Source organism: Phodopus roborovskii, unplaced genomic scaffold, assembly GCF_943737965.1.
Source record: "Phodopus roborovskii unplaced genomic scaffold, PHOROB, whole genome shotgun sequence".
Classification (NCBI taxonomy): Eukaryota; Metazoa; Chordata; class Mammalia; order Rodentia; family Cricetidae; genus Phodopus; species Phodopus roborovskii.
This window is the reverse complement of record NW_026126407.1, coordinates 57,025,899-57,040,748: the sequence shown is the minus strand read 5'-3', so window position 1 is coordinate 57,040,748 and position 14,850 is coordinate 57,025,899. Positions and strand designations below refer to the sequence as shown.

The window sequence follows — 14,850 nt, the reverse complement described above, 5'->3', positions numbered from 1 at the left end:
GGCAGGGATCAGAATTGTGAGCAAAGTGTGACCACTTCTTAGTAGTGTGACTGACTGGCACTCCACCACCTTTGGGACTCACTGCTCACTAATGGAAAGCACTTTGTCAACATGGAGGTTCTGCCTGGGGATCAGGGCCAGCAGTGTTCCCAGGGGCAGATATGTCAAACAGCTTACCTAACTCTGCCCAGCTTCTGGGAGACCCCAGTCGTCTCATATGCCACCTCCATCCCCTACATACCCAGCAGGAGCTGGGAGCTTAGACAGCTGAGAATCAGATCTACTTGCTCCTGTTTGAAGTGTCCAGAAGCTGCCCTCTCCCATTCTCCCTGTGTCTAGCATATGGGTCCTCCATGTCCAGTAGCTCAGGCATGCCAATCACCATTACTATGCTGTCCTTCCTGTGGGGCTGTCTCAGCCTGAAGTACTTACAGGCTTCTGGAGGCCTTGGTGCACATGAGCTATGTGAAAAGTCAATATTCAGTCTGCTTTCCTGGTGCTATAGCATTGCCAGCAGAGTCAGAGAGCCCTGACCAGACCCTGTGAGCACCTGAGGTGCTGCCTGGAGGAAGCAGGGAATATGGCTGGGTGTGCTTTTTCACCTGAGCCAGCTACCTCCTCATAATGACCCCAGGTCAGTGGTTCTGTAGAGCACCAGCGCAGCTGCATTTCTACTCCACAAGAGGATGCAAAGGCTCAGGGCTCTATAGAACGTCATGGGACAGCTAATGGCAGGTGTGAACTTAAGTTTGGGACTTAACTCTAGGGAGAGTTAAGATGCACTCATTAAAAACAGGTGCTCAAATGGCAGCCTTCAAGTTGTTGAGTCCAGCACTTCTGGTGGGTGCTTTCTGCTGGCCAGCTCAAAGGTCCTTTTGCTGGACAGGGCAGAGATGGGAAAGCAGGTCATGGAGACAGAGACATAAGCAGTCAGTCCATCAAGCTAGCTATTCTGACCTGTTGTGCATTCCCTTGGGCTTCTGGCTGGGTATGGGGTCCAGGGGTATTTAGGGAAGGCTCATTCCACGAACACCTGCCACTTGGCTGTCCCCAAGGTTTATGAGGAACCTGCCAATCCAAGAGACTGGAGTGTATGTGGAACCTGGCATCTGAGACCTAACTGCTACCTTTGAGGTCACCATGATGAGAAAGCCACAACAAAAGGTACTTTATCTCAGAAGCTCTGCAGAACCCTGAAACCCACTTAGCAGGAAAGGGAAGAACAAAGGGCAGGAGGTAAAATGTTTCCCAGGAAGCCAGTACAAGACCAGAAGCAGGCCCTGCTCTGAGCCTCTGATGTTGCTTTCTGAGTCTTGCTTGCCCAGAGGTACATATGGGACTAATGATACTATGCATGTTATCTGTATTTCCAACTGCCAGATTAAAACAGCCTGACAAGGGCAACTTAAAGAAAGGGCATATTTCAGCTCAGTTTCACTAGTCCACCATGGCATGCGAATCATGATGGCAAGAGTGAGGCAGCTGGATTCACAGTGAGGGAGGAGAGGAAGATGAACACTGATGCTCAGTTGGCTTTCTTCTTTCATTCAGTACATGGTGCCACCCACAGTTAAGGTGGCTATTCTCACTTCAATTACCCAATCTAGATATCCCTTCAGAGGCTACCCTAATCTAGATAGATATTTCTTCAGAGGCTAAGCTAATCCAGATAGATACTTCTTCAGAGGCATGCCTACAGGGTGATGATGCTAGATCCTGTCATGTTGACAATATTATATTAACCTTCACACTACATTTTCTTGTATTCCTCTCATACTACTACTATTACTACTACTACTATTTGGTTTTTCAAGACTATTTCTCTGTGTAGTCACTGTCTTGGAACTTGTTTTGTAGAGCAACGTGGCCTTAAACTCACAGATCTGCCTGAGTGCTGGGAGTAAAGGAGTGAGCCACCATGTCTGGCTGCTCTCCTTATTTTATATAGGTAGTCTACTGTATAGGACAAAGGTAGCATTCATAAATAAGATTTGTTTTTAAGGAAAGGTCTCATGTAGACCAGACTGGCCTTGAAGTATATAGCTGAGGATGACCTTAAATTTTCCTGTCTACCTTCTTGAATGATAGGGTTGCAGTCACATGCTATCATGCCTGGTTTATGTGATGCTGGGAATAAAACTTGAGTTTTTATGGACACTAGACAGACCCTCTACCAGCTGAGCTACATCCCCAGCTTGTGATTTTTATTCTGGGATATTATATGTATATCACACCCATGAGTCTTTGAGGACACCTGCAAATCACAGCCCCACTAGCATGCCACCACTGGGGCATCTGTTCCCCAAATCACACTTTCAATTTTGTTGTTGTTGTTTTGTTTTAAAACAAGGTTTTGTCCTGTAGTCCATGCCAGCTTGGACTCCATTATGTAGTCCAGGTTGTCCTCAACTGTGTGACCCTCCTGCTCCAGTAACCCAAGTGCTAGAATCACAGGTGTGTGCCATCATGCCTGGCTTGTACTTTTGTCACTTTCAAGTGGAGCCTGAGCGTGGCTTTTTAGGACCCAGCCCCCCCCCCCCAGCGGGCTCCCAGAGACTGTAAAGCACTGTCAGTCCTAGTTCACAGGCTAAAGGATGATTTTTAAGTATGAAGAGATGCTGGGAAACAGCTATGCTTGTCATTCTCAGGTAATATTGACTTTCAATCCTTTGGGAATTTGAGGTGTCAAAAACAATCACAGGGGCTGGGAATATAACTCAGTGGAGTACTTGTTTGTAATGTGTATGGTCTTGGGTTGGGTTCAACCCCTAGTTCCATAAAACAAAACAAACCCAAACAAACAAAAGTTATAAACACACCACACACACACTCCTGTGTACTGTTTAATAAAATCACATTAAACAAGTGGAAGCAGCAAGATGAACACAAATACAAATGTATTCCAGTAAGATGTTGGCTACAGAGAAAAAAGAAACAGGGAGACGCTAGGCATGGTGAAGCCTACCTGTAATTCCAGATACTTGGGAGGCTGAGGAAAGAGGATTGAATGTTTGAGACAGCCTAGACAATTAAACAAAACAAAACAAAAAACTCTGCCTCAAAAATGAAAGAATTGAAAATGGGGGATTGTGGCTCAGTGCCTAGCATTACTAGGTTCTGGATTTGACCACAATAGGAGGAGTAAAAGCAAGGATTGGTGGACTGGATTATGGGCTCAGCAAATGCACTCACTGGCTAACTGCACAAAGGGCACTCAAAGAAGCAGAAATGGAGGCTTTCTGATGTTTTGCTCACGCTAGTGCTGTGGTGGCTTCTCTGTAGCCTTTTAACCACAGACTTCACTGGACTCAAAATCTTGCCCAGCTACTTCTGGGCCAGCCTGGATGATGGACTGTGAATGTCAAAATGAATGAGGACACTCTTATAGACTAATGTAAGGAAAACCTCTAAGATAGATTTCTGAGTGACAATAGAGGACATTTTTTGTTTCTTTATACAAGCAGTAAAATCCTGTATTAGATTGCTTTCTTCACTCCTTGGCTGGTACAACCCTGTGCTCACTGAGAGACCTGGGCAGAGTATTCCCTCCCATTATGTGCCACCTGCATAGGCCCAGCCCAGCACTCAGTAAGCACTGGCTCAGGGGCTGCTCCCTTCCTCACCCAAGACAGTGTGAGCATTCACCACAGGACTACCTCCTCTGGCAGGCCAAGACAGAAGGGGTATGTATAAGTCAAAGTCAAAGGACTTCTGCCTGCCCCCTCCCACCTTGACCTTTGACACTTATTGCCACATCTCTGTCTGCTGTTTTTTTTTTTTTCTCACTCTTAATGAGTTCCTGTGAATCACCTAACTTCCCTCTCAGCTGTCTGAAAATCAGCAATACTACTTACTCAGCAATTCATTCTCTCAGATCGCAAAAGTAGGAACAGTGGCTAATTCTTGGGAAATGAAAAAGTGGTTTCTCAGACCCTGTTTCAGAAAGCAACCTGGGCTTCCTTGAGCTAGTCAAAGAATATCTGAGGCAAAATATGGAACCTTCACTTATTCACAGGCAAAAGCAAGGGCCAGAAAAGTATACTTCTGCAAACACACTTTTATTTCTTTGTCTCTGTTATTAATTATCTGCTAAGGACAGATAGTATTTGTCTGCAATTGACATCAAAAGATAAAGAAGTAATTATTTTCTCAGGGATAAGATAGCTCAGTCAGTAAAAGAACCTGAGTTTGATCCCCAGAACCAATATTCAAAGAAAAGCTGGGTGTGGCAGCAGATACCAGTGATCCTGGAGTTGGGGAGAATCTTTGAAGTTTACTGGCCACTGGCCTAGCCTAATCAGTAAGTGCTAGGTCCTAGTGAGAGGTTCTTTCTCAAGAAAACAAGGTAAACCGTTTCTGAACAATGACAACCAAAGCTGACCTCTGGCCCCCACACCATTATCACTACTTGCACATGCCTACACTCCCATGAGGCCTAATCTTGATGTCAACTTGACAAACCTGGGACAAGGCAACCTCAATTAAGGAATTGCTTCCATCAGATTGTGGGCATCTTCTTGATTGCTAATTGATACAGGAGGGACCCCTGTGGTCGGTACCATCCCAGATATAAGAAAGGTAATTGAGATCAAGGCAGTAAGTATCCTCCTCCATGATCTCTGCCTCGGTTTCTGCCCTAGGACCCTGATCTGGCTTTCCTTGATGATGGACTGGAAGATGAAATAAACCCTTTGCTCCCCAAGTTGCTTTTTGTCTGGTGTTTATCACAGCATCTGAAAACAAATTAGAACATCTACCCATGTGGAACACTCAGGTTTGTCTTTTCCTTCAGCTGTACACCTCTATCCACATAAGCCACATCCTCTGTCCCACTCTTGGATCATTAAGGAGGGAGTGAAGTACTATGCAGTTCAGGGGCCTGTGGCAAGCACACTGGCTTCTTGCTGTTCTGCCACCCAATGTCTTCAGAACTGAAGACCCAGTGGTTTATGGGGTAGCAAGCAGATTGCCCCAGTTCAAGGGTGACTTTGGGCAAAATGGCCCTCTTCCTCCACTCAGATTTCCCATTGGCAGACTTGGAATGAAGATGGCTTCTTAGAACTGTTGTGAGGCTGAATCCCTGCTCCTCTCTGGCCCAGGCCCTGATGTCTTTGCAAGTCACAAGCTTGCAAGCAGATCTTTTCTGGGTCACAGTATAAAATTTAACCCTCTGTCACATCCCACAGTTGTACCCAAGCAGCCTTCTGTTGGGTTTTGGGGATCACACTTGGGTCCCTGTGCTTGTATATCAAGCACTTTGCCGACTGAAGCACTATGTATCACAAAAGAGGTGCGCACACACACTTATACATACATTAAAATTTCTTACTCTAGCTATTGCTAAGAGCATAGTTCAGCAGTGTTAAGCAACTGATATCTCTAAGGCTATGTAACAAGTGTAAGGTGGAACAGGAGGCTGGATCTGGACCCAGCCCAGGTTCCAGGGCTCCATTCAGTACACACAGGTGCAGCAGGGCCATTGGGCCATTGCTGTGTCGCAATGCTGGCACAGGCCTGTCTGCTCTACCCTGTCAGAGAGGCTCAGTTCCCAAATATTTCCTTCCAGGCAGAGAGCCAAGATCAAATGCGAGGACCATAAGGTGTCAGTCTCTTCCCATATCACTTGCATGGGTTCAGGGAGTGTTGCTGCATCTCAAACACTGCCCAATGCAGAAAGCTCCAGGGTACACAGTCATCTGTGAGGTCTGAGGTAGGTTATGCCCTTGAGCAATGAAGCAACATTCAATTCTTGAGAACTCAGCTGGGTGGTTGAGCCCTGTGTCTTCAACAAGGCAGAGGGCTATAAAGAACAAATGCTCCTGTGTCTGCTCAAAGAGACCCCTGTGCAGAATCTTGCTGGCAGGCTCTGCAGCTCCTTCTAGGTCTCCCACTCCTAAGCCTCTGAAGCTTTCTCTTCATGGCTGCCCTAGTATCTTGAAAAGGGGACTGGCAAGCAGGGACTCCTGGCTGACTTCTTGGTGGAAGTCACCCCCACCCTTGACTTCTGTGTGTGTTATATGCTACATACCTGTATATGGAGGCAAGAGCAGGGCACTTCATTCCATTGCCTCTCACTCGCTGTCTTATAACGTTTGGACAGGGTCTCACACTAAACTAGAAACTCATCTTTTTGACTAGGCTAAGAAGTTCGTGGGATTCACTTGTCTCTGCCCCATAATTCTGGGTTATAATATACACAGGCACGCCTGGCTTTTTATGTGGGTGCTGGGGATTTGAACTCAGGTCCTCATGCTTGTAGAGCAAGTGCTCTCCACCCACTGACCATCTCCCAAGCTCCTAAGCCGAACTCTTGAAGGGTGATCTCTTAGAGACCAGTGTCAGAGTTCAACTGATGCTGGCTTGCCAAGGTCATTTCTGGGTCCTTTCCGCCTGTTTTCATTGCAGGCTGAGAACACCAGTGTGCAAAGAGCCTGCCACTAGCCTGCTCTGGAAGTGGCCCGGAGGGAACATTTTTCTCAACAGTATCTTGTCACAAACACTTGGGTCTGTGTAATGGTGGGGTACAGACTATGGGGATGGGTACACTCTGTCTAACCATGGCCCTCCTGTGAGGCTGCTCTCTAAAAACTGTTACATTGAGACTGGCAGCAAAACCATGTGAGCCGGTGCATCATCACCAAAGGCAGCCATGCAGCAAACTGCAGCAAGCAGGGTTAGAGACAGGCTCAGTCTACTTCCTGTGAGCTGTGAGGGCTCAGTCAGTAGAGGGAGTAGGCCGGGATGCAGCTTTGAGAGCTGTCTGGAGGAGAGAATTACATGTACAACATGTCCAGTACACTCATTTTTCCCCAACACAACCCATACTTCTAGAAATAGACAGGATTTCTGTAATTACTTTTAAATGTTTGAGGCAGGTTCTTTCTGTGTAGTTTAGGCTGGCCTCAACCTTTCAGTCCTCATGCCTAAACTTCTTTTGTGCTAGGATTACATGCGTGTACTACACACCTGACAATGTGGGCTTGTCTTGGATCAGGGTGGTTGTAGTTAGGCCTTGATTTTGAAAAGTAAGTCACTCAGAGATTAAGAGAAACTTGGCTCATCATTTGAGGTGCTCAGTCAGGCTTATACCCTTGGGCAGGTTACTTCCATACATGCAAAGGGAAACAGAATTATTGGGAATAGCAGAGGAAAATAATTTATAAAGTGCTCAGCAGCTCAATCAATTTGCTTTTTAAAAAGCAACAATAAAAAAACATGGTAGGAATTACATTTCTGGAGCTCACTGGTGCAGTCTGAACAGGGCTGCAGGCTCATTCCTGTCTGACTCTGGAAAGGGTATTTTGCCTTAGGGAGCTGGAAGCAGATAGCTGGCTCTTTTATAATCAGAAACAAGAAAGGCAACAACCCTAAACACTGCTTCCTGGGAACCCCCACCAAGAGGACATTAGCATCTCACATATTGTCCCAAGGGTAGGGAGTCAGGGCTGCCTCTGGATCTCAGCACAGGCACTCCCAGCCCGTCACCCTTACATTCCTCCTGGGTTACTCAGCTGCCAAGGGTGCCCTGGAATGGCAGGCTCTTCCAGGGAACTATTAAGTGTTCTGGGCCTGGCACCTGATAAGGCTGGGTTGTTTGCCTTGATGACACCTGGACAGCAGGCCTCCCCAGAGCCTCAGAATTTATTTGTGTGTTCCTGTGCATATGCCTGTGGAGGTCATTGAACAATCTTGAGTGTTGTTCCTCAGGCACCATCTATCTTGTTTCCTGTGACAGGATCTCTCACTGGCTTCAATCTTATCAAATAAAGTGGAGTGACCAGGCAGTTAGCTTCAAAGATCTGTCTGTCCTACCCCAGAGCGTTGTCTTGGCTTCTCACTGCTTATGCAGTCATCACTTTACCAACTGAGCTAACTCAGCAACCACTCCTCTGGGATTTAAATGTCTGTCCCAAGTCAGACAACTCCTCAAGTTGTCAGGAAGCTGGGACAGGAAGAGAGGAAAGCAGAGGATGGTCCTAACAGCACCAAGTCTGACTCTGCTGGTACCCAAACCATGACTAACTGGTTCAAAGCCAGACTTGAGCAGGAAAAAAAAAAAAAAAAAAAAAAAAAGGCCAGCCCATAGCAGGCTTGATTGATGGTAAGGCAACACACACCCATTCCCCGGGCTCTTCTCCTGCCTGAACTGTGTCCCTGAGCACTGTCTAGAGAAACTGGTTCCTTCTAAGTCCCTTCCATTCCAATGTAGGGCCATGGTGCAAATGGAAAATAAACAACAATTTCAGCTAAAGGTTGAAAAGACTGAGAAAATGGTTTGGCAGTTCTCAAAACATTAAACAAACATTTGGTTACTGCTAGCTAGGCATATGCTTTGAAACTAAAATCTACACACAAAGGTCCCTAGTTACAACAACCAAAAAGTGTATTTAGTAGGGGGCAATGAATTAGCAAAATGTAGTATATCTGCAAAAGGAACATAATTCAGTCATAAGAGGGAAGTTCTGCCAGGAAGAGCTTCTGCTCTGGGATCTACACCTGGCCTTTACAGAAACACTGGTCCATCTTACTGTTTCTCCCAAGGAAGTGTGAGACATATTTCCAACAAATACAATCAAATTCAGAGTCTAAAGGAGAGACACACTGGCCTGTGCATCACTTGGGACACAGACAGAAAGGAAAGTGTGTCCCAATGGATTCTGAGAATTGCCCATGCACAGGCTAGAGCTGGTTTCTACTCTTTGAATTGGTAAGAGTCCCGGTAGTCAACAGCCTGGGTTATCATTTTGGAAGGTGGCATCCTAAGGCTCCAGAAAGTAGCTGTGAATGCTGCAGAGTACAGGCTCCTGAGCCTGGCTCTGCAAAGCTGAGGAAGGCAGTTGCGGGGTGGGGGGCATGTTCAGTAACACCCAGCCACCCTAAACTATCACCAAGTTACCCCTGATTGGGAGACACATGTCAGTCCAGCAACACAAGTTAGATGGTGGTGCTGATCAAGGTCTGGATCCTGGCCCTCTTATGTTCCCTGGGCAGACTAAGCCTAGCCCCCCAGATGCCTGAGGTCCTAGATGGGATATCTCTGTCTTCTTCGTGTTTAGACAAAGACGACAACTTTGGAGGGGACCTGCTCCAAGGCTGATAGGAGCAAGTGCAGCCTTACATTTCACTTGACAAATATCAAATGAAGCCACTGATGGGCACTGAAGTGGCGACCAGACAGTTCCAAACAGTGACATTTTCCACAGAGAAAAGAAAACAATCCAGGCACACACACATGTCAGCCAGGTAAGGAACTGAATCCTATGGAGAAATTAGATCAGGGCAATGTGGTGGGGGAAGGGTATGGCTCTGGCCAGCACAGTGATCTTGGAGGAAGCAGCCCACACGCTGAGCTTGGGCTGTCCCTGAGAGGCAGGTACTGAAGACCTAGATAAAGCAGCCAGTGTAAAGACCAGGAGGCAGGGCAGGACCCCATGGCACAGCAGTGGCTCCCCAGGTGTGCTCTGGAGCCTGCAAACAGTAAGCCACCCTTCCTCTTAGTATTGCTCTCTCTAAGGTGACCAAGGAGCTCCCAGAGGTCATGGGAAGGCTCCTCTGAGAAGGACTGGTGAGGGAGAACCCAGGCAGGCCTGACTGATGCTGTGCAGGGTATTGAGATTTAAACTGTCAAGTCCAAACAGAGTTACCATTCACAGATAGCTATGTTTTTGGTGTTTTATATGTGATAAATTATCAGTAGTTATGAAGAGCATTTTTTTTTTTTTAGTTTCAGTTTCTACTGTTATGAACAGCCATTAATCTACAAGAACTCAAGCTCATGAAGGCTCTTAAGTCCACATCCCTGAGGCATGCTGAAGGGAGGTAGAGGGTTGATGAGGGGACTGCTGCAGCTGCCCCAGGGAGTGGAAGCTGGGGGAGGGGTGCTTTGTTAAGGAGCCCATAGGTGTATACATCCCTCTGACTGGTGAGATCAAAGGGAGAGGTGTAGATTTCTGGGAATACCCAGCTAGTGGGAACTGGTCACACCGAGGAAGTTGCCCCTATTGATCTCCTGGGAAGTCTGCAGGGGGCATCTTTTGGGGTAGAATAAGCACTGAGGTGCTGTGGAGAAGAAATTAAGCAGAGCTCTTGAATAGCTGCTGGGGTGCTAAGTGCTGGGAAGACAGTGGTGGGCTGCTACCCTTCCTCCTATATAACACCCACCCTTCTAACCCTGAAGCACAGGCTTTCTAAGCACCTTGTAAGCACTTGCTCTGGTATCAAGTTATGCAGTGGAGCTTGGAGGAAGAGGATGTCAAGCCATGGGGGACAATAATGACAATGTCTTATCCCTGCTCAAGCTTCATGACTCTTTTAGAGCCACTTAAGGATTGGATGGCTTTCTGCAGCAGCTCCCTGGGACATATTCTACACCTCACAGGTATGGCTTGGTCCTGGGACCAGTAATGTCCTGGTGGCACCAACCAGCAAAGTTCCAGGCTCCACTGCAATGCCTGATAATCATAGCCCCTGAAGGGTTGGAGAGGCAAGGAAGAGGGCTGCTATCCCCTGGTACTGTGCTTAACAAAGGGATGGTACAGATGCTGAGGATGGGTATGCTCAGCCTACCACACCCCACCTGGTTCTAAAGATTAGAGAGAAACAGCACTCAGGCTTTTCTCCTTTACCAATAAGTTCTGGGATGGAAAGAAGTGTGATGCCCCACAGAAGGAATCACTTACTAGGCCAGGGCGTGTCAGTTGACCTACGCTCAGTCTTGGTGGTTTGTATCGACTGAGCAAACATTGTTTCCAAGGAGGCAGAGCAGAGGACTTTTAACAAAAAGAACCTGGATCTAGAAGGCAGAACTATCTCACGCCTCACAGCTGAGGATGAAGACAGGTTGCCACACATCTCACAGCCTAAGCCAGCCATTTGGAGAGAAAGCTGTCACAAGGGAAGGGGTGCAGAGTGACTTTTTGTTGTTGTTCACCTGAGGGTTATATATATCTACAGGGTTTAGAACCTTCCCCTTGCAGGGTGTTGTGGAATATCTATCAACATAAAATGGTTGTGGAGAATGCTTTGTTTCAGACATACAACAGAAGAGCAGACAATAGTTAATGAGTCAATTGTTTGTGTTAACATATAGTGCTGACTTCAAATTAAGTATCCAAAATGGAGAATCACATACACATACATGGCATATACTTTGCGTGTGACACACACACAAAGACATACACATGACATGCAAACAAACTTTTCTGGAAGGACATGCAAGAAATTGTTCACATGTTACTTCTTCTGGAGCAACTTCCTTGGTTTTTTTTTTTTTTTTTGGAGACAGGATTTCTCTGTGTAGCCTTGGCTGTCCTGGAACTTACTTTGTAGAACAGGTTGGCCTCAAACTCAGAGATCCTTCTGCTTCTGCCTCTTCAGTGTTATGATTAAAGGGGTTACCATATCTGGCTCAACTTTACATTTTATCAAATCTTGTTGGATTTAAAAATATATACAATTATGCTATACATGAAATAAGTAAAATCATGGATGAACATAGACTAAATCACAGGTGAACAAGGTCTTGGATTTGGGCAGGCTGTCATGGCTTTTTGTTGTTCTGACATCAACAATCACTTTTGAGATTATTTCATACTTGCAATTCAAGTTTGTTGGGCCCTGAATGTGTAAGTGTTAAGAGTGGGGGAGAGCCCATTCAGTTTTCTATGTTTTATAATCAAGAAAAGAGATCCATTCATGCCCCACTCCACCCACCCGCCCGCCTGTGGGATCTGCGGCATCTGGATGTACTTAGGCCCATGCATCAGGAAGGAGAGCTACCTCTTATGGAACTTTCCACCCAAGTTTCCCTTTGTGGGGAGGGCAGGAGGGCTGGAGACAGTACTGTTGGAAGTGGGAGGAGCTGCTCCCAGATGGAAGAAGCAGAAGGCCTGTGGGCATTGGGACTTCCTCCCGTTTCTACCCTTGTCAGGATACCAGGAACCACACACTATCCTAGTCATCTTACAAGAAGGAAGACATCTCTCCACAACCCTCATTACTAACCAGTCAAGTATTTCCAAGAAACTTTTTAGTCTTGATTCTGAGAACTTTCTTCACATACCTAACAAATCTCTGGAAAACCAAACCCAAGCAACAGAAGAAAGGGAAAGTTGAGGCCGCATTTTGGGTGTGTACCTCACTAGTGTTCTATGAAGCTGGGGCTTCCAGCAGCCTGGATTCTGAGAGGAAGGCCTCCATCAGGCCTGTCAGGAAAGCACCCTGAGGCCCTACCAGGAGGGCAGGCTTACCTGGCACCTTGTCTACAGATGCGAACACAGAGCGCTGCACTGTGGGGTCACTGCTGCCTCGGCGGCACTGGTCATAGAAACGGAAAGGCAGGTGCTGGGAGGAGGAGGAGCTGAGACCAAATCCTAGGACTTCAGTAGTAGGCTGGATTGGGAGGTCCAGAAGGGCTATAATCAGACAGAACCATAGTTTGTTTTTAGCATGTAGAACAGGCGACAGGCAGTATGATATGACTCGGCATCAGACTAGAGTGATACTAGCCTTGACATTGTGACACTGGGGGATCCAAACAGATAGCCTTGAGGTGGGAGACCCTAGAGAAGTAAAAACACAACAGAAGTAGTGGCTTCAGCCAAGGTTCAGACCAAGAAGGCAAGGGTTCCAGGCCTGGCTGGATAGAACAAATGCTGGGCCAATCTACACCTTGAAATCTGTATAAAAGATCCCAAAGGCTTGGCTTCTCATGTACTTTCAGATCCCAGAGCAAGTGAAGACAATTTTGCCCCAAAAATTTGTGCACAGGCATACATGGACAAATAAGCTATACAAATGGATGAACCCTCAGTATCTGCAGTACTCCTCCCCAAAGATACCAACATCTGTAGTTAGGTTCCTTATGTAGAATAAAATTAAATCTGTACATGACCTATAAACATCCTATTCACTGTCAATCATATCTAGATGACTTAGATTTAATGTAACGCAACTGCTATGGAAGGAATTCTTGCCTGTATTGTTTATGGAGTAATCACATGGAAAAAGTCTGTATAGTTTCAATACAGATGCAGATTTTTTTCAAAGGTTTTGTGTGTGTGTCTATGTATATGTGTGGGTGTACATGCATTTGTGTGCATGTATATATGGAGGTCAGAGGTCAATGCTGAGCATCTTCCTTGAATGCTATCCAACTTTAAAAAGTTTTTCCTACATCTATTTTGTGTGTGTGTGTGTGTCTGTGTGTGTGTGTGTTTGTGTGCATGTATGTGTGCACACAGGCACCCATGTGTGGCATGGCACATGTGTTGAGGTCAGAAGATAACTTGTAAGAGTCAGTTCTATGTGTCTACCAAATACTTTCTAGGGATTGACCTCAGATCATTAGACTTGGTGGTAAGCACCTTTACTTCTTGAGTCACCTTGCAAGCCTCATTTTCACACTCTAGTTGAGCTAAACTAGCTAGACATTAAGCCCTGGAGTTTCTCTGTCTCCATCTCCCAAGGGCTGGGATTATAGCTATATGCTGCCATACCTTGGTTTTACATGGATGCTGGGGAATGTAAACTCCAAATCTCATGGTTATGTTTAACTGTTAAACATGGTTTACTGACTAAGCCATTGCCCCAGCCCTATTTCAGATTATTCAATATTTGGGTAGTGGAATCTTGACTATAAATGCTCTGAAAATACATATGTATACAGAAAAGCATATATATGTGTGTATATATATTTGTATTTATGAGTTCACATGTAATAGCTGTCATCTTTCTTTAAATAACACTCATGACATTAGTTCGGCCGGCTTTACAAAATCAATTTAAGAAATATCCAAGGTGTTAATGCTAGTAGCCACTTTACAGTGCAACCCTTAATTTTTAAATGAAATATCTGGCCTTCATGTCAGCTGTGAGAAACTGATTCACATTACGGGGGGAAAGTCTGGAAATAAATCTTGAAAGGAAGGGCTGAATGATTTAAGTCACTTTACACATTATAAATACTGCTGTAATGATTCTGCAGGCCAGGCTCCAGCTAACAGAAATAAGAAGGGGGAACGACTCAGTGCATATCACAGAGGCATACACAGCACCCATAACTTTGGTGTTCAGAAACGAAGTCCATCCAGAAATTATTGTTCCTTTGTCCTGAGAGAACGCCCTCTTCACAGTGGGCTGGACATCCTTCTTGGCAGCCACAACAGAAGGACTGTTTGGATCTGAACTGAAGGCACTTATTTTATTCATTTATTTATTTTTATCTGTTGTGAGACAGGAGCTCATGTAGCCTAGGTTGATATTGAACTCATTATATAGCCACAATGACCTTAAACTTGTATGCCTTCTGCATCCATCTTCCAAGTGCTGAGATTATAAGCATGTGTCACTACAACTGGTTTGATATGGTATCAAGGATCAAACCTAGGGTTTTGTATATACTAGGCAATCATTCTCCCATCTGAGCTACAGCTCTAACCTGAGAATCTTGAAAGAGAGGTTAGGATAACCCCACCCCAGAGGCCCTGGCCCAGGACAATGCTTTGACTTTCACTTCAGGAGATGAAGAAACACTCAATTAAGGGCCTTTAGCAGGACAGTCTGGACAATGCAAACCCCACAATCCATGTGAGGTGTGAAATGAACTCTGAATCTAGTGCTGGGTGCTGGCCTCTCACCAAGAGATAGTAAGGTGGAGGAGGAAATTCTGCTAGGGTAGGGTAGCTCAGAGGCAGCCCTTGTCTAGAACGTGTGAGGTCCTGTGCTCCATGCCCAGAGCTGAAACAAAAACTCTGAGTAGGAAGCTCTGCAAATTTGTTCTCTAAGTGACTAAAAATTCACAGCCTTAGCTTTCCCTTGAACAATGGGTAGATAAGGCTCTACCAATCTAAG

General features: G+C 45.8%; 1 protein-coding gene across 4 annotated transcripts in view; it reads right to left on the bottom strand.

The window, feature by feature from the left end:
- Positions 1-14,850, bottom strand: part of Clec16a (C-type lectin domain containing 16A) — a 195,537-nt gene that overhangs the window by 42,952 nt on the left and 137,735 nt on the right. For all 4 annotated transcript variants that reach the window (XM_051181415.1, XM_051181417.1, XM_051181418.1 and 1 more), the window contains exon 21: positions 12,249-12,413. In XM_051181415.1, coding sequence (XP_051037372.1) covers positions 12,249-12,413 — 165 coding nt within the window. The remainder of the gene's footprint in view (positions 1-12,248; positions 12,414-14,850) is intronic.